The 26,608-nt window shown below is 47.0% G+C and overlaps 1 protein-coding gene across 1 annotated transcript; it reads left to right on the plus strand.

Annotated features, from left to right (window-relative positions):
• Nucleotides 1-25,752, plus strand: RBSN (rabenosyn, RAB effector). Its single transcript, XM_019933681.3, has 12 exons — nucleotides 1-439; nucleotides 2,431-2,747; nucleotides 6,443-6,583; nucleotides 9,640-9,740; nucleotides 10,654-10,699; nucleotides 10,818-10,979; nucleotides 13,266-13,507; nucleotides 15,517-15,587; nucleotides 18,238-18,324; nucleotides 19,383-19,485; nucleotides 20,862-20,966; nucleotides 21,657-25,752. The coding sequence occupies exons 2-12, from the start codon at nucleotides 2,600-2,602 to the stop codon at nucleotides 22,803-22,805; spliced, it is 2,355 nt and encodes a 784-aa protein (XP_019789240.1). The 5' UTR covers nucleotides 1-439; nucleotides 2,431-2,599; the 3' UTR covers nucleotides 22,806-25,752.
• The last annotated feature ends 856 nt before the right edge of the window (nucleotides 25,753-26,608 follow it).

The raw sequence follows: 26,608 nt of genomic DNA on the forward strand, positions 1-26,608 counted from the left end.
TTGACTCTAATTAATTTAGAAGTGTTCGTTGCCTCATTCACTGCGCACCTCGGTCAAGGAGCAAAAAAGCACAGGCTTCAGTTTTCCCATACTTAACAGTGGGGCGGAGAGCAAGGGGCGTGGTTCAACTTCGCTGGCGGAACTACCAGAGTCGTCAAAACGTCGCAAAATTACCCAGCCTCGCCTGGCCGGTTTTTCCTGCGCCTGCGCAGAATCCGCCGCTGGCCTGCGGTTGGGGATTCCCTCCCGTGCCCTCGAAGACTTGGCGCTCCTCCGTGGTCCGTCTGCCTTTCTTTCGTTTTAGGCGTCGACGCAGGCGCGGCTGTTGAGCGCCGAGCAGTCGATGGAGATGGTGGCCTCGACCGCTTGAGGGGTCGTGGAGGCCCCGAGCTCGGGTCGGAGAACTGGACAGGCCTTCGCGGCTGTGGGACCGGGAAAGGTACACGGGGCTGGGCGTGCCTGCGGGGCTCTTGTCAGAAACCGGGCGGGCGGGCCGTGCGGGCGTGGGATCCGTGTGTGGTGGGTGTGACGTGCGTGGTGGGCGCTGGGGCTCTCGGGCCGCGCGTCTCGCTCGTGTGCCCGGGGTGTTTTTACTCCGTGGTTGCTTGGGGTTGTGTGAGCTCTGTAGCGTTACGCGGCTGGGGCGGCGGGGGGCTGTCCCCCAGGAGCGTTTTCTGGGTCTTCTGTGGAGGTTTAGGCGTTTGGCTTCGGGGTTTGTGTGGTGCCTATGTGAAGTTGTCGTGTGTGCTTTGTGGGGATGAGCCTTTTCACCCACCGCACTGTGGGTGCGGTGATGCGGCGCGTGCACGTCACGTTGAGTTACGTGGAGGGTGGTCGGGCGGCCGGGGGATGTGTGGTAGCTGCGGCGTGTGGCCGGAGCTCTCACGCTAGACGTGGAGTTGCAGGAGATGTGGGTTTTATTTGGACTTTGGACGTGATTTAGGGTGCGAGGCTCTCGCATATGTTGTGGACGTGGGGCCTGGCTTGGTGGTTTGTGGTGGGTATTTGGTATATGATTGTAGGGCTCGTCCGTTCATTCATTTATTCACCCTTGGAGCGTTGTTGAGATTTTCGGTGTTTTGTGCCGGGCACTGACCCGGGGAGTGTGGTGTTGGGAACGAGGACGTGGCTTCTGCTCTCAAACAGCTTACAGGCTGTTGGATTAAGTTGCTTTGTGTACCTGTGATTACAAATTGAGATAAATGCTATGAGGAGAGGTGCAGGGCTGCCCGATGGGAGAATGCGTCAAGCAAGAAATTCTCGAGGAAGTGAGGGTGTCTTGAGATATGGGGAGTGTGTGTTGGTAGCGTGAGTGCGTGGGAAGGAAGGGGGCTCGGGTGAACCCCTGGCTGGGAGGGGCCGGGAGCTGCTTTATCAGCGACCGTCTGGAAAAGGGGCTGAGATCTGAATGTATATAACCATTGGGCCTTTTAGCTAGAGGAAGAAAACAGGGACCTCGTGTTTCATTTGTTTATTTCCTGGGTCACTGCCACTCTTCAGCTTTGAGGGCTTAGGCAGTTCCTCCTCCGTGGCCCTGTTAGCAGGTCCATCCACAGCTCAAAGATGACGGTCATACATTCTCCCTGACTCTGTACTGTGGTTTGTGGCCTCAGGTTCTTGGGGAGAAATTTCTCTGCTTTTGTGGATTGGTTTTGTCTGCATTTCCCTATGGCTATGCATCTTTCTGAGGTGACATTGGAAGTGACTTTGCCGTGGCCTGATAAAACTGAAAATGTAACTTATTAAGCCCTGAATTGTATAAGCATCAGCTTCTTTTATTTTTGAAGCAGTGAGAACGTTAGGCTTGCTGGTTTATAAAGTCTAGTAAGTTTATTGGAGAAAAAGTACCCTACAAACGTAAGACACAGAATAGATTTTTCTTTTTGATCACTAGGTTTCTAATGCTCCTCCTTAGACTGAAGCTGGAATTTTGTTTGATTTGGTTTGGTTTGATTTTTAGCGCAGGTGCTATCCCTTTTATATCAGTGCCTTTTTGACAGAGGTGCAAGAGCTCCATATATGTAGTTGAATAAATGGTCAAGGTAAAGAGAGTCAAATAAAAATTTGTGCTTGTTGATAACTATTTCAGACATTTCCCCAGCGGCTAAAGTGGAATACAGATTATGAAGCTAGATCATTGGAATGAATGTTAGTGAATTGCCTTGGTATTGTGTTTACTGTTGAAGTTGTATTTTCCTTTCTTCAAGAATCTGTGCTTTCCCTTTCACTGAGTTGCCATTGTCCAGTGATGTTCTCATATCTTAGAAAGTTTTGTGTTTTGGTCTAAGGATTCGAGAAAGCAGTTTGTGTTCTCAAACTTGCACTGAAAAATGTTAAGTACCCTTCCTGAACTGTGAAAAGGACAAGGAAAATTCTCAATTGCTGCTAATTTGCCTGAATTGGTTTCCCCCCGCTTCTTTCCTTTCTTAGGACTCCTACTGCAGAGAGGATACCTCATCCAGGGCCGTGATGCCACTTCCCCATCACTTGTGTGCTGCTTGGTTAAGCTAATGCTGCGGATCCCTTGTCTCTTGTGGAGGAATCAAGCTGACTCTTGGCATGAGGACCCTGCCTTGCGGGGGTTGAGAGTGACACTGCCATGGCTTCTCTGGATGACCCAGGGGAAGTGAGGGAGGGCTTCCTCTGCCCTTTGTGCCTGAAGGACCTGCAGTCTTTCTATCAGCTGCAGTCACATTATGAGGAAGAGCACTCTGGGGAAGACCGTGATGTCAAAGGGCAAATTAAAAGTAAGAGACAGGGACTCTCTGCTTATCTCATTCTGTCACTGGGAGCTTTAACTCGTGGGATGGTTTTCATCAGCTACCATGTTGCCACCGTAATATGATAAACAATACGAAAATAATAATAATAATAGAGAACATATTTCTAGTGCTTTCCATGTGCCAGGCATTATTCAAAGTCTTCCCAGTGTATTAACTTCATTTAATTCTCACGATAACTATGTGACTATGAGCCCATCTTACTGATGAGGATACCAGACACAGAGAGATTAGACACAGAGATAACTTGCCTGAAGCTGCAAAGTGAGGTAGAGCCCGGCTTTGAACCTAGTAAGTGTAATTACTGTCCTCTGCTGTCTCTTGCTAGAATGTTTGAATTACCTAACTGCCAGCCTAAGAGGGTTTGGGGTGGAATTCCTTTCCTTTGCTCTGTAAGTGGAGGCACATTGTACACCCATTTACCTGTCACAAATTCAGGCCTTCCTGCCATCCTTACTTCTTCAACTAGACCTTGTCCTCTGCAGCACAGGAAAAGGAAGATTATGGTTGAAATATAAGGAGTTAAACCCAAAAAGTTAAAACTTGGTTTTTGAGCTTCCAAGGACCCTCAGGTCCTGGAGGTTTGCAGAAAGAATTTTTCAGATTTTTGCTATACAGATTATTCATTTCCCGAACTTTAGATTCTAACCCCTAAGTATGATGCTGGTGCTCTGGAATTCACTTTCCTAGTGATTCAGTTAATAGCTGGCCACATTTCTGAAGGCAATGAGATTAAAAAGGTCTATTGCTGTATTCACAATTCTTTGTTGGGTGGGAGAGAAAGGAATGATCCATGTATTCCTAAGCGGACTCTGGTCTCCACATGTGTGAGTCACATGCCCCTTGTAATCAAAGTCTCACTCCATGTCTCACTTTTCAGTTCAGAAAAAAAGAGTTGTTGAAAGTATTAACATTTATAACTTCTGTCAAAAATATGACAAAGTCAAACATTTTCAAAATCCTGAAGGCTGCAGTGGACTAGGTGGCTTCTGGCTATAGAGGCTGGAGCAGAGTCATAACTCTGAGGAGACCCAAAAGGAAAAAAAAAGAGAAATGTATGTTCTTTCACATACATTGTTATTTCATTTGACTCTCCCAACAACCCTGCAGGAAGGTGTTGGTCTCATTTTATAGAGAAAAAGTGAGGCTCAGAGATGTGGAGTGACTTATCCAAGGTCAGATAGGAATTGATGGAGGTAGGCCTTGACCCCATGTCTTCCATCACCTCTAAGCCTAATGCTCCTCTTTGTGCGTGGCATCACTGATGAGGTGAGGCCCTGTATTCCAGTCACAGCATGCACTGCAGCTGGAAAACTAGCAAACGAAGGGACTGATTGTCTAAGGGTCCTTTGGATAACTGAAGGGCCTCCATGATTTTCAGTGAGCATCTAGTCTTAGTGCCAGCTCAACTGAGTCATATACCGTGATATCACTAAAACCTTGATGCCGGTGGGTGGAGAGATTAGAGAATGTCCTCACATTCCTGTGATGACTGCCCTTGTATTAGGGGAAAAATGTGTAAGATTATCGAGGGAATAACAGATATAGGACCTTCTGCTGCTGACTGAATTGAAGTGAGGGTTGATCCTGAGTAGTAGCTGGAGAGAGACCGGGAGTTATCAAATTTAGTTTCTCTTTTCTGTCTGTCTGTTTCTCTCTGCTTTTCTCTTTCTGCCTCCTTTGAGAGACAGTGAATTTCCTGCTCCTTTGGCTGTGAGGGGAAGACAGGCAAAATGAATAAGGCACCTAGATTTTAGTCCCCTTTTCTTTCATGTAGCTCATAATCACAAAGTCAAGAAGTCAAGACTTGGGCTTTCTTTTCACTAATGAAAAGGAGAAACCTGGTACTGAGTTGAAGAAATGCTTTGGGCCAATCAGATACTGGAAACTACCTCTTCAAGTGGAGTTCTTTCCTCCTACCTCTGCTTCCTTTACTTGGCTTGTTTTGGGCTCTTGGAAAACTTGGGACTGGACATAACTCTCAAAGATGTTAGCTAAGGGGCCGGGCTGCAAGCACTAAAGCCCGCTTTTATTAGGAAGGGCATTTCTAATTCTCTGTGTAGTGTCCGTTACAATGGAAGGCTGCAAGAAGGTCCTTCTTTGGTTGGCTCAAGCTTTGGTTCTAACTCTAGCATAATCTCTTAAAACTAGCCTCACCATCCCTGACAAGGGCAGGTTATGGGCTACTTTCTCTCCTAACTCACAGTATCTCACATCAGAGGGAAACTATTTATGTATATAGCCCATTGTCTTCCTGGTGCCTTCACTAGGCTTATTTATAGCTACCTTCTGTTATAAAAAAGCCATCCAAACCTTTCAGGAAGGATTCAGTGTCTAGTGCATTTTGTGTCTAGGACATTTGCCTTATCTGAGATGCATTTTTTTTAACAAAGCCTTTTCAGGACACAAGGGCTGTCAGTTGAATTTAACTTTCCTCATTTTCTCTGTTCCTCTTAATCAGCCTCTTTTTTAGGAAGCTTGAAATTTGGGAGACACTCTGGTGTTCATTAAGATTCTGATTCCATTTGTCTTGCTGGAATTTGGGAGGCAAGACCCAAGGCTAGGGAATGACTTACCGGGGGATAGACTGTACTATCCATAATGTCCTCGGGACTCCCCTGGTGGCGCAGTGTTTAAGAATCCACCTGCCAATGCAGGGGACATGGGTTCGAGCCCTGGTCTGGGAAGATCCCACGTGCGGTGGAGCAACTAAGCCCGAGCGCCACAATTACTGAGCCTGAGCCCTAGAGCCTGCAAGCCACAACTACTGAGCCTGCGTGCCACAACTACTGAGCCTGCGTGCCACAACTACTGAGCCTGCGTGCCACAACTACTGAGCCTACGTGCCTAGAGTCGGTGCTCCGCAACAAGAGAAGCCACCACAATGAGAAGCCCGTGCACCGCAATGAAGAGTAGCCCTAGCTCGCCGCAACTAGAGGAAGCCCGAGCACAGCAACGAAGACCCACTGCAGCCAAATAACAAATAAATAAATAAAAACATAATGTCCTCATATTCCTGCTATTTAGCTCTCTCTCTTTACCTTTCGAGCTCTTGACTTGGTGTTTTTGTCCTCATAGAAGCACATAGTTCCTCTTGTGTACTTCCTTGGCCCCGAGCTGTTACAGTCCTTGAATTTCTTTAATTTTGTCTGAAGTAGTCTCTTTTATATTTTATGGCCCTAGGATTTTAGACTAGAGTTAATCATAATAATACTGCTGAAATCACAGTCTGCGGCTTTCTTATGGGACCCCAGACCCAAGAGTTCCCTTCCGTACTACATATCTAAAGTACAGATCTTTGAATTCAAGAATCTCTAGTTCAGAACCAACTTATTGGTACAGTTTGCTGATGTTCCTCAGCCTGCAGTTGAGTCTCTCCTTAACTTTATAATTGATTTAAGCAACAAGATCCCTGTGATGTATATGGGCTGGAGGATGGAATTGGACCAGTAAATGGGATTGTGACAGTGATTCTAGAAGTTTTCCTCCTTCCCCCATACTACTTATGTCCTCAGAAAATGAAAGAACCCTGATACAGGAGTAGCCATGAAATGCATTGGGACCCTGTTGATAGGTGAAATCTAAGTGCTTTTCCTATAGGACCTTGACTCTCTACTGGGTTATCTTCGTGGATTCACATGGTGTTTGTTCCATTTTTCAAGGTCTTGTCCAGAAGGCTAGGAAAGCAAAGAACAGGCTGTTGAAACGAGAAGGAGATGACCGAGCTGAATCAGGGACCCAAGGATATGAGTCTTTCAGCTATGGAGGGGTTGATCCTTACATGTGGGAACCCCAGGAGCTTGGTAAGAAATTCTTTTCATTCGTTCATTCATTCAGCAAATGTTTATTGAACATCTATATGTTTTAAGAGTTGGCTGAAGAGACACCAGTAAATCAGAATGGTTGTAAGCTTCTGAACCTTGTGTTCTAGTGGGGGGAGAAAATGGACAAGAATGAGCTGGGCCTCTGCTTTGTGTTAGGCACTGCATTAAATGCTTAAACTCTCGTTTAATCCTTACTGAACTCCATGGGGACCTCCCAGGGTCAGACAGCTAGGAAACTGCAGAACTGGGGTAGGGATCCAGGTCTTTGACATCAGCCCAGGTGCAGTCCATTGACTGGGCTGTCTCTTCTTGTGTAGACATTGATTACCTCCCTACTGAGAAGCACTGGTTCATGCAACGTAATTTTCTGAAGCATGTAATTGTGTTATCATCTGCTTCCTTTCAAAATTACCATCTTTTCGGGATGATGAAAATGTTCTAAAATTTATTTTGGTGATGGTTGCACAACCCTGTCAATATACTAAAAACCATTGAATTTGTATGCTTTAAATGGTGAATTGTATGTATTTGAATGATAACTCAGTAAAGCTTTTACCAAAAAGATCATGCCACATGGAGTTGAACTAGCTAATCTTACATGTCCTTTAACTGTTGAATGATAGTGATCATTAATATAGTATTTTCTATCCATGCAATGGGTAAATAATGATTCTTTCGTAGTAGTTTATTATACTTTGTTTTGTTTTGGGGCCGCTCTGCATGGCATGTGGGATCTTAGTTCCTCAACCAGGGATCGAACCCATGCCCCCTGCATTGGAAGTGTGGAGTCTTAACCATTGGACTGCCAGGGAAGTCCCATAGTACTTTATTATACTTTGATACTCATTATCTTGTTCACCTTTCACAAAAGCCTTGTGAGGTAGAAAGGGTAGTGATGCTCATTCCATTTATAGATGAGAACACAGGCTCTAAGAAGGGAAGTGATATTTACCCTGGGGTCATCTACCAAATAGTGCTGCTGCAGGATGTGTCTTTTATTTTATTTTTTAAATAAATTTATTTATTTTATTTACTTTTATTTTTGGCTGTGTTGGGTCTTCATTGTCGCGCACAGGCTTTCTCTAGTCGCAGCGAGCAGGGCTACTCTTCCTGTGGTGCACGGGCTTCTCATTGCAGTGGCTTCTCTTGTTGCGGAGCACGGGTTCTAGGCGTGCGGGCTCAGTAGCTGTGGCTCGCGGGCTCTAGAGCGCAGCCTCAGTAGTTGTGGCGCACGGGCTTAGTTGCTCTGCAGAATGTGGGATCTTCCCAGACCAGGGATCAAACCCGTGTCCCCTGCCTTGGCAGGACGATTCTTAACCACTGCACCACCAGGGAATCCCAGAATGTGTCTTTTTGGAAGAGGAAAGTCCTAGAATTACACTATCCAATATGATAGCTACTAACTGTATGTGGCTATTTAAATAAATCAAAGTTAAATAAAATTAAAAGTCAGTTCCACAACCACACATTAGCCACATTTTAAGTGCTCAGTCTCCATGTGTGGCTAGGGGCTACCATGTTGGAGAGTGGAAACATTTTATTTTCATTATGGCAGGAGAAAAATGGCTTAAAAATAAGATTATATGCATATATTTATTAGTTACATATGAAAGACAGAAACATGAAGGAGACTTTTCAAGCATATGAATTATTAGCTTTTTGATAGCTTATTTCATGATTGCCAGTGTTAAATTATCAAGGTGATTTACTGATTAACTTACCTGTTTCAGCAACTGAAGGAAGTCAGAAATTACAAAAGGTCACGTGAATGGCAAATTTTAAAAGTTAACGTGTATTGTCACTCCTAAAAATTCGAAACTAAAATTTAATTAGGTGTTAAAGTTGATTAGGGAAGAAGAAAAGCGTGGATGCTTAAGAGTGTAGCATAAAGATCTAGATATGGTAAAGCAGCAGTCCCCAACCTTTTTGGCACCAGGGACCAGTTTCAAGGAAGACAGTTTTTCCATGGACGATGGTGGAGGGTGGATGGTTCAGGTGGTAATGTGAGCGATGGGGAGCGATGGGGAGCTGCATATGAAGGTTTGCTCGCTCTCTTGCCTTCCACTCACCTCCTGCTGTATGGCATGGGTTGGGGACCCCTGCGGTAAAGTACCTAAATGAATAGGCCATCATTGGGTGGAAGAAATGAAATGAGTGCTGGGAGGGTTGAGGGGGCAGGGCCGGCTTTCAGAAGAGGTGAGATTGAGCAGGTTATATTTCAGATGCACTGAGACAACAGGCTACTTGGTTCCATTTGTGTGAGGAGGTTTGTCCTGGGTCTTGGCTGCTGGACTGAGAAGTTACCAGTTTAACTAGCCCCCTCCAAGGGCATCTATTAGCGTTTACATTTGGGGGGCTATTTTGAGAAGGATTGTTTTTATTCTGATGAAAAACTATATTGTACCAGCTTTGAAAAGTACAGAAAAGTATGAGATGTTTAAAAATTGCCCATAATGTTACTGCCTTTTTATTTAACAAAAATTCATGTGCCAGGCAGTATTCTAAGGATTTTATAAATTTTAACTTCTGTAGTCCTGATAACAGCCCTGTGGAGTAGGTACTACTGTTTTCCCCATTTTATAGCTGAGTACTCCAAGTTACAGAGAGGTTAAGGAACTTGTCCAAGGTCACACAGTGTGTGGCAGAATTGAAACTTGAGCACAGGCTGGCCCCAGAGTTCAACCTCTGTCCTTAAGGTCTTTCCTATCATACTTTGTGGCCCCAAGGTGACCACAGTTAACATTTTAGCAAATTTCCTTCCATTTGCTTTTCTAGTTTTTTAATTTTTAATAAGACTCTAATGGACTTCCCTGGCAGTCCAGTGGCTAAGACTCCACGCTCCCAACATAGGGGGCCCAGGTTCAATCCCTGGTTGGGGAACTAAGATCCCACATACTGCATGGTGTGGCCAATAGATAGATAGATAGATAAATAAATAGATAAATATAATAAAATCCTAGAATGTTTGAAATTCAAGGTAGAGAGGCTCCCTCAGGAAAACGACAAGTCGTTTATGTCACCACCTCCCCTCCTAGGTGCTGTGAGAAGCCATCTTTCCGACTTCAAAAAACACCGAGCTGCCAGAATTGACCACTATGTCGTTGAAGTCAATAAATTAATAATCAGGTTAGAGAAGGTAAATCTTTTGTTTTAAAACACTTTTTTTCTGCAAGTATAAATCTTCTGGGGGGAGAATTACATTTCTGTAGCATGTGTCTTGTATATTGTGTATATCCAATGCTGGCAAGGGAGCACCCCACCTAGAGCTGTGCTGAGGACGTGGTGGATGGTTCTAGCCTGGGCTGGCTTTACTGAAGGTGGTGGCCCAGGTTGATGACTGGCCACATATCCCGCTTCCCTTTTTCTTCCTATGAAGGCCACTTGGCTGCTGGACAGACTTTCTGCCTTTAGATCCTTTCCTCGTTTGGGTGTCCCAGGGACAATCACGCAGTGAGGCATAGTGTGTGATACCATGTGATGGCAAACAGAGAGGCTAGTAACCAGGCGTGTGAGGAGTACCCTGCCAGGGCCAGTGTGCAGTGTGGGAACCTCTCGTCCTGTGGTTGGTTTAAGAGTGTGTCTTCAATACCACGATCGCTCTGTTTACTTTAACCCTGGAAATGCTTGTTGTGTATAAGCTGGGTTGTGTGGTGGGCATGGCAGCAACCACAGGGGTTCAATTCTTTATGTGTACTTCGTAGGGCAGAAATATGTGACCACTTTCATTGTCCAGGAGGACTGTGGCGAATCGGGGGGTTCCCATTGCTTTCAGTAGCCACCCCACCGTGCCCTTGCCTACCCCTGGTTACTGCTTAAGCGGGTAACTGACAATAAAGAGATTGGAATGGGTCATGCGAAGGGAGGTACCTTCTGGATGCAAAGCTAATACGGTATCCCCCACAAAGTTGTTTTTGTGACATTTTGGGTTTGGAGACGACAGATAAGACTTGAGCAATGCTGGTGTGCTCATTCCCACTTGATGCTTCTGCCTGTAGAAAGTGTATACACCACCAGATTAATTCCTTCTGGCACTTTTTTCTCCTTGTCAGCTCACTGCATTTGACAGAACAAATACTGAGTCTGCGAAGATCCGAGGTAACTCTAGAACTTTGCTCACATTCCTTCTATTCTTTATCTTTCTTCTTGACCAGATCTCCTTTTTAAAATGGCCTACATTTATGTTTGTTTGGTTTTTGTTTTGTTCTTCCCAAAGCAATAGAAAAGTCCGTGGTGCCTTGGGTCAACGACCAGGATGTCCCCTTCTGTCCAGACTGTGGGAATAAGTTCAGCATCCGCAACCGCCGCCACCACTGCCGCCTCTGTGGGTCTATTATGTGCAAGAAGTGTATGGAGCTCATCAGCCTTCCCTTGGCAAGTAGGTGATGGGGAGGCGGGCCCTGGACCCTGATCTCCTTTTGAGACTAACTTGTTTACTAATTACCACTGGGTGATTTGGGGGACTTTTTAAAAAAATTAATGTCCCATGGGATCTTCATTCATTTACTTGTTTATTCCTTGAAGCCCATTACAGCCTAGACCCTGTGTTAGGGACCAGTGATTCAATGGTCTGTAACAGAGGTTGGCAAACTTTTCCCATAAAAGATCAGGTAGTAAATATTTCAGGCTTTGTGGGCCACATACGGTCTCTGTCACATTTCTTCTTCTGTTTTAAACAACCTTTTTGAAGTGTAGAAACCATATGTAGCTTGAGGGTCATACAAAAACAGGCTGGACTTGGCTTGCAGGTTGTTGTTTGCCCACGTCTGGTCTATAAGCATCAGCCATTCCTTCAGGGAGTCCAGCACCCAGCAGGGGAGACACAGTGACAAACAAGTGCTTTATAAAGAGGCAAGTATGATGAGAGAAGTTGTGTCAGGCACATGGGAGAGTTGACGGAATCTTTTTTTAAAAAATAAATTTATTTATTTATTTATTTTTGGCTGTGTTGGGTCTTCATTGCTGCCAGCGGGCTTTCTCCAATTGCGGTGAGCGGGGGCTGCTCTTCGTTGTGGTGCGCAGGCTTTTTTCATTGTGGTGGCTTCTCTTGTTAGGGAGCATGGGCTCTAGGCGTGTGGGCTTCAGTAGTTCTGGTGAGCGGGCTCAGTAGTTGTGGCTCGCAGGCTCTAGAGTGCAGGCTCAGTAGTGGTGGCGCACGGGCTTAGTTGCTCCGCGGCATGTGGGATCTTCCTGGACCAGGGCTCGAACCCGTATCTCCTGCATTGGCAGGTGGATTCTTAACCACTGCGCCACCAGGGAAGTCCCGAGTTGATGGAATCTTTGTCAGCTCTGCTTGAAGTGGCAGGTGAGGCTTTGAGAGGAGACTGTAGGAGATGGTCTTAAAACGAGCAGCGGGCTAGTCCTTTCCTTTGAGCAAAGAGTCACAGACAGCTCACCGTCATATAGAATAGGCTGTAATGTCGTAATATGAGAGCCACTGAGTGCTGCTGAGGCCGCTGCAGAGGCTGAAGAAGAGTGAGAGTGTGGGTGCTCAGGGTCAGGAGGTGACGTTTGAGAGCAGCCTTGAAACACAACTGGGACTGCAGAGAGGTGGGGCAGGCAGGCATCCTGGGGAGAGTGAAGAGCTGGTGCTTAGGCGTGGGATGTGGAAGGGCCTGGGGAAGGTTAGTAGATGAGCAGGTACAGTAGTTGGGGGTGTGAAACACTGCTTGAGAATGTGGGAATGAGGCTGTAAAGGTTAGATGGAACACAGTGTCCCAGTGGTCCAGAACTTTGAACCTCAGCTGGTTAAAGGTTGCGAAAGATGATCTCATGGGGTTTTGGCTAATTCTGGGACTTTTGGGGTGATTTTGCAACCCTGGAGAGTTCTGCTGACTCTGCATGTACCGTTGGCTGCAGGATGTCTGGATAACATGGGACAGAAGCAGATGCTTCCTCCGTCGAGCTCTGATGTCCAGCGGGCTCGCATTACCTTGATACTTCCCCTTTCTCCCTGAGGCGACTCCCTGTCTTACCTGAGACTTTATAAGCTATGTTTTGGGGACACTCTTCACCTTCCTTCTTTTGAGCTAATTAACTGACATTTACTGGGCAGCTGCTATGAGGTGGCCCTGCTGGAAAAAATATAGGGCTGCAGCTATGAATAAGACAGTTTCTACCCTCAGAATCACAGATTCCTAGGGCAGCTCTGGGGTGTACATAGAGCTATCACTACAGGGAAAAGTGGGAAGTGCTCCACAAGGGGTGATGTAGTAGAAACTGATAGAAAGGCAGATTGTTTTTGCCTCAAGGAATTGCGGGGGGCGGGGGGGCTTCCAGGAGGATGTGTCATTTGAGCTGAGCTTTGGAAGGGGTAGGAGTTGGGCGTTTGGGCGTGGGGGAAGGCCGTGGAGGGTAGCCCAGGGAGAGCCTGGGTTGTGTCTCAGGCACGGGGCAGGGCAGTAGGTGGTAAGGCCAGGTTAGGGGTGGGCTTCAGAGCCTCAGAGACAGACTGTCGTAGGCTGCCTGGCTCTTTGGCAGCTGCACTGGGCATCCATCCCACCTCAGAGCCTGAGCCCGGAAGGCAGAGGTGTGGGTGCTTCTCGCCTGTGGGCAGAGCCTGCTCTCGTGCCACCCCCACCGTTGGACTCCACTGCTGTTGTGGCTGGTGGGGTGATTGGAGGCTGTGGGCTCACTGCTGCCTGTCCTGTGTTGTGCTTTACAGACAAGCTCACCAGTGCCAGCAAGGACTCCCTGAGCACTCATACCAGCCCCAGCCAGTCACCCAACAGTGTCCACGGCTCCCGCCGGGCCAGTATCAGCAGCGTGAGCAGCGTGAGCTCTGTCCTGGACGAGAAGGATGACGACCGGATCCGCTGCTGTACACACTGCAAGGACACACTACTCAAGAGAGAGCAGCAGATCGATGAGAAGGAGCACACCCCTGACATCGTGAAGCTCTACGAGGTGATTCGAGTGTGGCCTTGAGTCTGATTCGAGAGATCTGGCTGTTGGTTATATACATGCCTGCAGATTTTGGAGAATGCTTTGGGAAGTCATTCCCTTGAATCATTTTTAGTTTTTGCCAAAGGGCACTAGCTAGGGCCCTGGGTGAGTCGCAGAGTCACTGGGTATGTTGCAACAAACTTGTTCCCTCACCCTTTCATGCCCACTTGACAGCGGGGTGGGGGGGTGGTTAGGGGCTTCTGTGGCCCAGGGGCAGGAGGAGGAAGGGTGGTTGCCAGGCGGTGTGGACAAGTTCTGTGGGTGGGCAGGAGCTGGAGCTGGTGGTGAAGAGTGGGCTGGAAGAGTCCTGCCACACTCACTTGGAGTTTGAGAAACTGCCCGGAGGCTTAGAGCTTCCTCTTTTAAGTCCATTCAAATGCCTCAGCTCTCTTTACTACCAGCAACCCTGGAATGCCTTCAGTAGATGCTGCTTTAAAGGAGCAGAGTGTGGTGCCAGAAGCTGGGATTTAGAGTCAGACTGGGTGTGAGCCTGGCTCGGCCTCCTAATGGCCAGGTGAGGCCTGCAAGATGAGAAGGATGAGCCAGGTTGGGGTTGGGCAGGGAGGTGGTAGGAAACGGGGAGGAGGAAACCCGCCCAGGCATCGGAAGCAGTTTGTGCAAAACTGAGCAGAGGAGGGGTGTATCCTTTTTTTTTTTTTTAATAGATTTTATTTATTTATTTTTGGCTGCTTGGGCTTCATTGCTGCGCGTGGGCTTTCTCTAGTTGCGGCTAGCAGGGGTTACTCTTCGTTGTGGTGCGTGGGTTTCTCATTGCGGTGGCTTCTCTTGTTGCGGAGCATGGGCTCTAGGCACGCGGTTTTCAGTAGTTGTGGCACGTGGGCTTCAGTAGTTGTGGCTCGCAGGCTCTGAGCTCAGGCTAAGTAGTTGTGGAGCACGGGCTTAGTTGCTCCGCGGCATGTGGGATCTTCCTGGGCCAGGGCTCGAACCCATGTCCCCTGCATTGGCAGGCGGATGTTTAACCACTGTGCCACCAGGGAAGCCCCAAGGAGGGATGTGTTTTTGTCTGATGATCACTGAATGGTCACTGGTAGCAGTTCTGTAGGTCACAGTGGCTGTATTTCTGAAACCACCATGAAAATACTCAGGCTACTAGAAATGGTGTTAATTAAACCCTTGCTGAGCTGCAGATGTAGCCATTGTCCATCCTTTATGTGGAGCTCATGATCTGACAACTCATTTTTGTAAATAGCTGCCACGCTTTTGGCTTCCTTCTTTTTTGAAGTGAGCCCTGGCAGTGCCTTGTGCTGCTATCTGGCATCACCTGGCAGATACAGGACATAACAACTAATTTCTTTTCTCTACCTTGGTAAACTCAGATGACTTGTGTCCTGGAAGGCCTTGCTCCTCTCAGAAACATCCGGTCAAACATCCGGGCTTCCCTGGTAGCACAGTGGTTAAGAATCTGCCTGCCAGTGCAGGGAACACGGGTTCGAGCCCTGGTCTGGGAAGATCCCACATGCCGCGGAGCAACTAAGCTCGTGCTCCACAACTACTGAGCCTGGGCTCTAGAGCCTGCGAGCCACAACTACTGAGCCCGCGTGCCACAACTACTGAAGCCTGTGTGCCTAGAGCCCACGCTCCGCAACAAGAGAAGCCACCGCAATGAGAAGCCCGCGCACCGCAACGAAGAGTAGCCCCCGCTCACCGCAACTAGAGAAAGCCCACGCACAGCAACAAAGACCCAACGCAGCCAAAAATAAATAAATTTATTAAAAAAAAAAGGTTCACCCTCGCTTTCTTTCCTTCCTGCAAGCTTTTCTTGTAGAGTAGGTCTAAATCAGGAAATTGATAACAACAAACAAAACAAAACAGAGCTAAAAACCACTCTCTGCACTTTTTTCATTTTATAAAACTGCACATTTTAAATACATCTGTTGATTCAACATAACCTCTGGGTAGGCTTTTCTGTACCTTGAGAGCACAACTCACCTCTTCTTTTTTGTTCTTAGAAATTACGACTTTGCATGGAGAAAGTTGACCAAAAAGCTCCTGAATACATCAGGATGGCAGCATCATTAAAGTAAGCTGTTCCTCTCTGTTTTACTAATTTAGTGGTGACTGTTTTCTGGCATTTTAGGTCAATTCTTTAGTAGGTGAAAATGACATTCCTAACTCTGCCCAGGCTTTTCTTCTGCCACTGACTGCAGAGAATCTTCGTCATATCTGTATTTCTTTGGGGTGCATGTTACAGTCCTGTGTAGTCATGTTCAGTCATGTGACCCCAGCTTTTCTGATTGAGCGGGTTTAGGAAGGGCCTTGGACGATAAGCACCACTGCCAAGTGCAGCATCCGGAGGTGAGCAAGGGCACTGTGCCTCATGCTTGTGCCTGGGTAGATGCCATTCAGGGTGACACTGAGGTGTCAGGGCTGAGAGCAGACATTTCCTTTAGGTCAGGGGTTGGCAGACTTTGGCCCTCGGGCCGCATCTAGTGTGCCATCTCTTCTTTTAAAATTAAGATTTAATTCACACACCATAAAATTCACCCTTTTAAAGTGTACAGTTCAGTGGTTTTGGTACAACCATCACATCACATTTAGTACAACATTCACAAAATTGTACACCCATCAGCACTGTCTTCGTTCTGAAACACTTTCATCATCCTAGTAAGAAACCCCATACCTGTTAGCAGTCCCTGCTCCATCTCCCTTTCTCTGGCAACCACTAGTCTGCTTTCTGTCTATGGATTTGCCTAGTTTGGATATTTCATGTAAATAGAATCATAGATATATGATCTTTTGTGTCTGGCTTTTTTCACATAATGTAAAGTTTTCAAGATTCATCCCTGTTGTAGCATGTGTCAGTGCATCATTCCTTTTGTGTGAAGGCTCCGTGTGGGTAGACCACATTTTGTTTATCCATTAGTCCCTTGGTGAACATTTGAGTTTTTCCACTTTTGGCTATTGGGAATAATGCTTCTATCAATATTCATGTATAGGTGTTTTGTGGACATATACTTTTATTTCTCTTGGGTATATACCTAGGAGTGGAGTTCTTGGGTCATATGGTAACTCTGTGTTTAACTTTTTGAGGAATTGCCAGACAGTTTTCCAAAATGACTGCACCATTTTACATTCCCATCAGCGGTGTATGAGACTTTGAATTTCTCCACATTCTTGCCCACACTTATTTCAACATTATAAATTCAATGTTATTGGGACACAGCCATGCCTGTTTGTTTGATTACTGTAGCTGATTTTGCACTACAGCAGCAGAGTTGAATAGTTGCAACAGAGACTGTATGGGCCTCCATAGCCAGGGGGGAGCTACCGTTGCTAAGCATGTTTCCAGGTGTCTAACTCTTACGCCTCCAAAGACCAGTTCTGAAGTGCTTTAAGTAAGTGCCTTTCAGTCTGTCACTCATTCACTCAGTGGATATTTAGCAAGCACGAGTTACGTGCCAAGTGCTGTTCTGGGTGCTGGGGCTGCAGCAGTGGACAGTGGAGACAGCTTCATTATCATGGGAGTGCAGACCGTAACCAAGTGAACAAGTAACGCACATGATAATAATGCCAGGCATGATAGGTGCTCCGAGGAGATTATAGTTGGTTGATGTGACTGAGACCAGGGCAGTGATTTCGGATTTGGGCCAACCCTGTTATTTTCCACATGACTTGGCGTTATCAAGACAAAGTGCAAGTCTTTTTAGTTCTGATCTGATGTTCTTTTTGCAAACTGTGCAGTTAGAGATGATGAAACAACTTTATTGAATCTGCAGATTACAGCACACACCAAGATTTTTCCAGCTAGGCCTGCCTTATAGATGGAAAACAGGTAAACACAGCAGTTCTTTCTGTTTATTTAACTTAAATTGCTGTTGCTTCAGGAAGAGAGTTGAGTGGCCATTGCTGAGGCTGGATTAATAGCTTGGAGATCATTTGAAATGTTTCTCTTCACAGTAAACATTGTTTAAGCTTGTCCCATGTGCTAGTTACTAGGGTTATAAAAATGAAAAGCCATGATCACTGCACTTGGAGTTCAGCAGTCTGGTGGGAATGGCAGACTAGTAAAGGAACAATTCTAAGACCACATGATAACTGTTGCTGTTCCTCTGAGACTGGGGTTAAGCCACCTCTGGCCTTCCCTGATGTCCCATCCTCCACCCTGGGCAGAGTTACTCCCTCTCACCTCCTTTCTTGAGTTGGAGTCCAAGTGATTTTCTCACACAGGGAGCAATTGTTCGTGAGACCTGGGAGCATGGGGCAACTGACAGTGCCACGTGGGCCGTGGCTTGGATTCCTTGGTCAGCTTTCCTATCATTCCTCCGCTCCCTGGGTAGTCTTTGAGTGAGAAAAGAAAGTGCCTTCTCCTCTTACGTGGTCTGACCAACTCATTTAGTAAACCACTTCAACCGTCTTACTAGATGCACTGAAATTGTTCACGGAAAGTAGGCTGAAGTAGATTCAGTCACATTTATTTTGGCAATGAGCTTAGGAGCTGGTCCTCAAAGACCTCGGCACTAGTGTGTCCCTATGGTGTCTGCAAATTAAAAGCAGTTTCTAGTTGATTAGCACTTGTATTTTGAAAAGGAATGAGCACTGCAATATATGCAAGAGTCTGAAATGCCATTTGGAGAGAATTAACTGTCTACCCCTCTGTGAGTCCTTTTATACCACACTGTCCGTTCAGTGCGATGACATTTAGATCAAACATCTCTGTGATTTCTCCCTAGTGCTGGAGAGACAACCTACAGTCTGGAACATGCCAATGACCTTCGAGTGGAAGTGCAGAAAGTGTATGAGCTAATAGACGCTTTAAGGTAAGGTCTGTTAGGTGATGTCTTACGTGCTGCCTTGAGTGGAGGAGGTGCTTTGTTAATGAGTGGTGGGCGGCCAGCAGACCTGAGCTTACCCAGTCCTGGTGATAGTGGGAGTGTGTGAGGAGGAGGCTGAGGGAGTTGCCAGCTCTGGCACTCAGTGCATCTCAGTAACTTTCGGTTAAGGATTTCTATTGTTCATTATTATTAAAGGAATAGGAGTTGATTGACACCAGCTGTGTGCCAGTCACTGACTACTTCCACACAGAGTAGCTCCTTTATTATACCATGGTTACCCTGTGAGGTAGAGATTAACATCCCCATTTTATAGGTGAGAGAATGCACCACAGCTAGAAGAAGGACTGGAGCCCAGATGGAAACACAGATTCTTTTCTTCAAGTTGACTGCTGCCTTGGTTTTTTTTGGCCGCGCTGTGCAGCTTGTGGGATCTCAGTTCCCTGACCAGGGATCGAACTGAGGCCCATGGCAGTGAAAGCGCCGAGTCTTAACCACTGGACCACCAGGGGAGTCCCAGTCGCTGCTTTTTTTTTTTTTTTTTTAGTCGCTGCTTTTTAACTGTGGATTGGCTGTTGGGGTTACATCAGCCCTTTGCAGTGTAGGAAGTACTGTGACTCAGAACAGAGATGCGGAACTCTTGTCCATCTGTACGTTCAGGGCTAGCTACGTGGTTTAGGGTCTGCTGCAAAATGAAAATTCAGGTCCCTTGTTCAAAATTAAGGATTGTAAGACAGTGATAGCAGAATATGAAACCAAGCACAGGGCCCTTCTGCTGTGCTGGTCACTCACGCACGATGCTGGCCCTGCACCAGTGGTCAGTGCCTCGATGGCTGAGTGTTTGTCGTTCACCCTGTGCTTGTTTGGGGCCTTGGGTACAGCCAAAGGGTAAGAAATGGGCTTTGCCTGCAAGGACATTTCAGTGGAGTCTCTAACCCATTTCTCTACACATGTTGCTGGCATGCAAGCCTGGTGACTCGGGACTTTTCACCCATGTTTCTGAGGCTGGCAGTGCCTGTTACAGTGATGTATTTGTTCCAATTCAGTAAGAAGATCTTAACCTTAGACTTGAAGCAGGACCCTCCACCACATCCAAACACTTTACGGCTACAGAGGATGATCAGATACTCAGCTACGCTTTTTGTGCAGGTAAGCCATCCTGGGGTGGCAGAAGCGCCGCACTCGCCTGCCCTGCTCTTCTACCACTCTGAAGGCAGATTGGGCCAATGGCTTGTTTATTTTCTGTTTGTACATTTATTACTTTTTAAGGTTATAAATGTGTCAGTCACATCTAGAGAAAAATCTGGATGTCAAAGAAAAGTAAATATTCCTTTTAGTCCTATGTCCTTAACACCATCCTGCCTCATTCTGATACATTTTCTTTTTTATTCCATTTGCACTGGTTATATAAAGTAGTTACATATGCTACTTATAGTAACTTATATAAGTAGCATATTTGCAAGTTTAGGCCTTCTCATTGCTGAATTTTATATCATAAGCCCTTTTTTTTTTTTTGGTGGCGCCACATGGCATGCAGGATTTCTAGTTCCCCGACCAGGGATCGAACCCATGCCCTCCGCAGTGGAAACACCAAGTCTTAATGACTGTAGTGCCAGGGAAGTCCCATAAGAACTTTTTTATGTGGTCCTCAAACAGCTCTTGTTTGAATGACTACAGAATAGTGCTCTGTGTACACTATCCTTTAACTATTCCCCTTTCACTGGGCATTTGATAGATTCCCATTTTTTGCTGTTGAGGATTGCCTGATGGACATAGAGCACTTGCACATAGCATTTCCTCCTTGGGATAAGCTCCTACGGGACTCTTCCTGGGCCATTGGTTTGGAGGAAACAGGTGACAAGGGCGCACTAGACGTAGGTGGTTGGATCTAAGTTGTTTCTACCTCAGAAAGCCCTTGTGAGAGTCACAGTCAATCCCCTGTGGGGCTCCTGACAGAGATCTAAGCGTCCTGTTGGGTTAGTTTCCCAACATCGTAATGCAGAGAATGAGGCCCTTCCTGCTTTTGATTAGTGGCTGTATTCCACAGTCATTTGATGAGTGCCTGCTGAGTCCCAGGCAGTGTTCTAGGTGCTGGGTATCCTGCCATGAGTAAAGACAGACATTCCTGTTCTCATAAAGCTTGTATTCTAGAGAGGGGAATAGAAAAGAAACAACTAAAAAGTATAGCTTAAGAGGGTGGAGAGTGCTGTGGAGAAACGTAAAGAGCGTGGGGTTGGGGCTTTGACGGAGGCTTACGGATGTAGACAGGGAGGGCAGGAAAAGGCCCCACTGAGAGGGCAAATAACTGGGATGTCTGGTGTTGATCATTTCATCAGGAAAAGCCTGGCCTATTTGGAAGTTGGCTCTGCTCCGATTTCAGCGTTAGGTCCTTCCCTGCTCTGCTCATTAACGTGATTGTCCGAGAGTGGGGTAGTTTAGCTTAAGTGGGCTCTCACTAGAGGGCTTCAGGTTCACTTTTTCTCCTAAAAGGGTTTAAGTGTAAAATTGCCTGTGACCCCCTACAGGAAAAGTTGCTTGGTTTGATGTCACTGCCAACCAAAGAACAGTTTGAGGAACTGAAAAAGAAAAGGAAGCAGGAAGTGGAGAGGAAGAAGATCCTGGAGAGACGGGTGAGTGAAGCTCAGGGATGCTGGCGTCCTGGCTTCTTCCCTGCGGCTCCCTTGAGCGCAGAGGCTTCCTCAGGCTCCCAGGAGGTCCTGTGAGGTTGTCGTTAAGTCAGAACCTCTCACTGTCTCTAGTTTGCATTCTCCTTCTGTTCTGTTTCTGGCCTCTCTCATCTTCAGAGGTCAGGGTAATTATTTTTCTCTCCAGGTCCTATTTTTCTTTCAGAGGTTCTACTGATTTTCTCCTGTCCAGAATACCATAGAGACTGGCAATCCTCCCCCTGGTACAAGCTGCAGAGGACCCAGACACCAGGGAGTTCTTTCTAGAACACTTTGGAATATGCAGTATTAAACAGAATAATATGTGTATTTAAGATTGTGAGGTTCTAGTGTAGATGAATGGTAATAGACCTCAGAGATTTAAGACAAGTACGTGGCCAGTGAATCTAAGATTGAGAAAAGCTTATCCCTTAACTTACTGTTATTTGGTATTTTAATTTTGAAAATCAGGGTGTGTCCCTCCTTCCCTTCTGATAAAAAAGCCTGATTTGATTTTAGCAGTTGGATATCGTAGTCCTGAGGTGGAGAATTGGAGTCTCACTGACACAGGGATAGCGGGACCGCAGAGGGTGGCTGGCGGTGTGGCTGTTGGCCTGGTGACCGTGTTTCTTCTCTTTGGCTTTGGTGTCTCCCCAGGCTGCCCTGGAATCCCAGCGAAGGCTTGAGGAAAGGCGCAGTGACCTGGTGTCTCATGCGACCAACGGGGAGGTGGTGTCCCTTCGCGGAGGCCATGCCCCGTTGAGAAAGGCTGAGGGCTGGCTCCCGCTCTCTGGAGGTCAAGGGCAGGTCGAAGACTCGGACCCACTCCTCCAGCAGATCCACAACATCACATCCTTTATCAGGCAGGCTAAGGCCGCGGGCCGGATGGATGAAGTGCGTACGCTGCAGGAGAACCTGCGCCAACTGCAGGACGAGTATGACCAGCAGCAGACAGAGAAGGCCATTGAGTTGTCCCGGAGGCAGGCCGAGGAGGAGGACCTGCAGCGGGAACAGCTGCAGATGCTGAGGGAACGCGAGCGGGAACGAGAACGGGAGCAGTTCCAGGCGGCATCTCTGCACACGCGGACTCGGTCCCTGGACTTCCGAGAAATCAGGCCTTTTCAGTTGGAGCCAGGCAGAGAGCCTCGCAACCACCTTGCTCATGCCTTGGATCTGGGCTGTTCCCCAGCTCAGAGCAGTGCGGCACCCAAGACCCCTTCACCCAGCTCGGCTCTCGAGCCCATCAGACTGTGGTCTGGGCCCCCAGCCCTTGGCCAGGAATTCTTCCCCCAGAGCACCACGTCGCAGCACAATGAGGTGCCCTCCCTAAATCCCTTTGATGAGGAAGACCTCTCCAGCCCTGCAGCAGAGGGCACGGCCAGCCCTCCTGCTGCAGAGCCTCCTCTCGGCCCTCCAGCCTGTGTCCTCAAGGAGTACAATCCTTTTGAGGAGGAGGAGGAAGAGGAGGCAGTGGCAGGGAATCCCTTCACTAGCCCAGACAGCCCAGCCCCCAGCCCCTTTGACGAGGAAGATGGGCATCCCCCTCAGAGACCCTCAGGACCTCCTGTTCCTGGCAGCCCCTTCGAGGAGGCCCCCTGTACTAACCCGTTCGAGATGGACAGTGAGAGCGGGCAGGAGGGCGAGGAGCCCATAGAGGAGGAGCTCCTCCTCCAGCAGATCGACAACATCAAGGCGTACATCTTCGATGCCAAGCAGTGCGGCCGCCTGGACGAGGTGGAGGTGCTGACGGAGAACCTGAGGGAGCTGAAGCACACCCTGGCCAAACAGAAGAGGGGCGCCGACTGACCATGATGGGCAGGGCGCCTTTGGGGCCTGGCAGGAGCCAGGGGAGCAGGAGGGAGGGCTGCTGGAGTTGATGGACAAGGAGGAAGGGCGAGATTTAAGCTGCACGCAGGTCAGCGGGGGAGGAATCTGCTGTTTCGTGCTGTGCACTTGGAGCTTTTTCCATGATAGTTGAATAATAAAATGGGAACTAGAACAGGAAGAATCAGCATGCATTTGCTGTTTTTCCTGTTTTTTTTTTTTTTTTTTTTTATAATTGGGTTTTCCCTTTAGAAGGGAATTTAAAACTTCACTGCCGAGATATAACTAAGCGCAGTTCTGTTGGGCCCTGGGCAGAAATGGCTACTGTGTACCTCTTGCAGCCATTTGCTCCTGCCTGGTGTTTGGTCATTATGCAGTATTATAGGGCAGCCTTATATAGGGCCCTTCCTTTAGCCAAGACAGACAAGATAAAGTCCTGTAAATTTTACTCGGCTCTGGAGGAAGTCTGTCCCCATTAGGGTATTATGTTGCTTTTACCTGGGACTTCCACTGCTCTACTGGGCACATTCTGCCTGTACAATGGAAGGGGGGGGTCTTGCTATGAAGGCAGTATTTAAGACCCAGGAAAGCCCAGCACCTCTTCTTAAGAGTGGGTAATGGTGGTGAGGTTTCACCGGGGTCTGTTTCCCTCTTTGACTTCTTGTTTGTCTCTTTCAGGAAGTTAAACTCCCAGTGCAGGGGTATCACTGTGAGTCTGATCGTGAACTTTTTACAAAACAGGAGTGGGTAACTTTTTGGTTGATGGAGGTGGTATAATTTGGGAGAAGAGTCTCTATCCAAGTGTGGCTCTGTGGAACTGAATGACCGCTGGGACAATTGTCTGTCCCCAGAGAAAGCTTCCTCTAGAGCTTTGGCAAAATAACTCTGAGCTGGGCTTTTTCAGACTTTTTCATAGTTTAGGAATTGGTGACCAGGAAGCTCTTGTGGAACATTGTCAGAAGAGTTAAAGCTCCCCTGAGTCAGAAGGTCAATTAAAATAACTTCCAAGGCTAGTTGATGAGCCTTCTTCCCTTTTGGTTCATCTTGTGCTGACCGTGGACACTGGTGAGATATTTTTTTACCAATGTTTAGTATTAAGAAACTGAAATGGGGAATTCCCTGATGGTTCAGTGGTTAGGACTCGGCGCTTTCATTGCTGACGGCACGGGTTCAATCCCTGATCAAGGAACTAAGATCCTGCACAGTGCACCGTGTGGCTGGGGAAAAAAAAAAAAGAAACTGAAATGTTTGAAAGAGGCACAACCCAGGATCATTTTGGTAGAATCGCAGTACTTGAACTCTTCACCAATTAAGGGCAAAAAGGGAAATTGTTAATTTAGCTCTGGTGCTTAGGTTTACAGGAACATAACCCTTAACTGACATCTGCCATCTTGATACCCAAGTGTGCTCAGCTCTGGGTAGAGTTCCTGCAATTATGCTTGTTAACTACTGAACAATAACTGACCACTAGTCACTTTATACCCCTTAACTAACTCTGGGTCATACTCTCAATGGTTAATGGTGTGAGAGTTGAAATTCACTTTGTTACATTCTGGGACGACCTCTCTTGATCTTGGGAAGGTCTGAAAAACATTGTGGTGTAAAGGTAATCTGTTTTTGTATTGACACTATTCACATTTCTTTAGCACCTGCTGGATCTTTGGGCTGAATGAGGGGGTCCTGTATGGGGATGTGGGAATGGGGAGTGGGTGGGTGGAGGGTGTGTGGAGGACCCCTCGAGTCTGGGTTCTCTTCACAAAGGAATGTGAGTGGGTTTGAGGTCAGCCAGTTACCAACCTTGCTGATTGTCATGGTTTTGGGAAGTTGGCCGTCAGGCATATAAAATGTTGCCCGGTACAGGCATTTTTTCTTCCTCAGGGTCATTGCCCTTCATGCTGTTACTCTGGAGGGATTTATGGATGGCTGCATGCTCCTCCCTGCTCAGTCTGTCTTTTCTCTTTGACTGAAGAGAAGGAAGCTCTCTGTGCCGAAAAGCAGGTAGTTCCAAAAGCTAAATGCTGGTCTCCCTCATGATTACTTTTCTAATGAGAATATATCTCTTTTAGTTAGCTGGTGGTTTCAATTAAGACTAGTTTACCAAACATACCCTTTCTCTGAAATCAATTGCAGGTGGCAATGTATAAGTAACTAAGAGCATTGAGAGCCACTAATATAAGAAACATGTTTTTAAGCTAAAAAAAAGAAATTTTTTAACTGAATATACTAAATCAAACTAAAACCCTCTGATGTGATTGAATTCTTCCACGGCTGTATGTTTCCATTTAATTCTTCCATGGCTATATTCTCCTATAATCACAGACATGACCGGAGTTAGAATTCTCTATCCCTCGGAATTCACACGGGCACAAAGTTGGATTTACAGGGATGGGTTAACGTCAGGGAAGAGATGGCCTATGAATTGCAACCACAACTTCAGGTTTTTGCCTCGTGTGAATAGTTCCCCCGTCCTGCAGTCCTTCATCGCAAACAGCTCCATCTCATCGGAAAATGGGCAAGTCCTTGATACGGCGTTGGCAGATGTCCCTAGACACAGATCATGTATGCAAGAGACTTTGGGGATTCAGGCATCAAATGAAGCTGGCTTTTCCCTGTTATGCCTTGTCTGTATTTTCCCTTGTCTAATACACTAAGGACGCTTACTCGTTATGCTTGCTGCTCAATGTGTCTCTTCTGTTCAGATACTAAAATGTACCTGAATCAATCAAGAGCCACGTGGTAGGTTGGACGTTGGCATAGGTGATGGGACTCAGGGTGAGAAGCTGGTCTCTTTACCAGGTCACAGACTGTGGTAGTAGATTATGCTGGTCATCTGACAGTGACAGACAGTTTGAAGGTCATTGATTTGCATGCACTACTCTGAGGCCTTGTATTGGAACCTTTTTTAAAAAAATAAAATAACATGTTAGTGGTTGGGGGTGTGTGTGAGTATGTGCACACATGTTGCGAGTAAGAATTACCAGATAACATCTCTCCCCTCCTTTCTTAATAATTTCTGAGTATCAGAAGACAGCCCAGCTCCTGTGTTACCTGTGTGGTTAAGGCCTCCGGACAAAATCAGGGTCACTGGGCTCTTAACAGGGGTTAAGTATGGGTTCAAGTTCTGTCCTTATCTTTAGTTATTCCTGCAGTGTTGATTAAATGAACTGTCTTCGGCAGGTGTCGTGCAAAACCCTTTGAGGTGGTTAATCAGGTGTTCAGCTGACAGATGAAGAAACTGGTTGAGAGAGATGAGCCTGGCTGGGGTCAAAAAGCCAGTCAGTGGTGGAAGGAGGATTTAAAGCCCAGTCTGCCTCACTCGCTTGCCCTATGTAGCAAGGAGGGTTCCACGTGGGTCAGGTACAGTGGGAGTGCTCAAGCAAGGTTTGTGGCCCAAAGGTAGCGGAAGTGGGCGACGGGGAAAGAGATTGGAAGCTGCTGAGTGGATCTCTGATATTGCCATCACTTGGACCTTTGAGACCTCCCAGGACTAAACCAGGAGGAGGTAATATTTAGCGCTCACTCTGGGTCAGACAGAATGCCAAGTATTATGTATGCGTACCTCATTTAATCCTCTCAACAGCTCCAGTTTACAGATGAAAAAATGAGTGTGGTGAGGTTAAGCCTGCTCAGGGTTACACTGCTGGGATTCCAGCCCAGGTCTGTCTGCCTCCAAAACCCAAGCTGCCCTGGCCTGCTTCGTGTATGGACACTGAGGTTTCTCACATGGGGTAGGATATTTCATCCATAGGAAGCACCTCCTCTGAACTTTAAGGTCAAAAGCTCTT

The sequence above is a fragment of the Tursiops truncatus genome, chromosome 10, assembly GCF_011762595.2.
Source record: "Tursiops truncatus isolate mTurTru1 chromosome 10, mTurTru1.mat.Y, whole genome shotgun sequence".
In the NCBI taxonomy this organism is placed as follows: Eukaryota; Metazoa; Chordata; class Mammalia; order Artiodactyla; family Delphinidae; genus Tursiops; species Tursiops truncatus.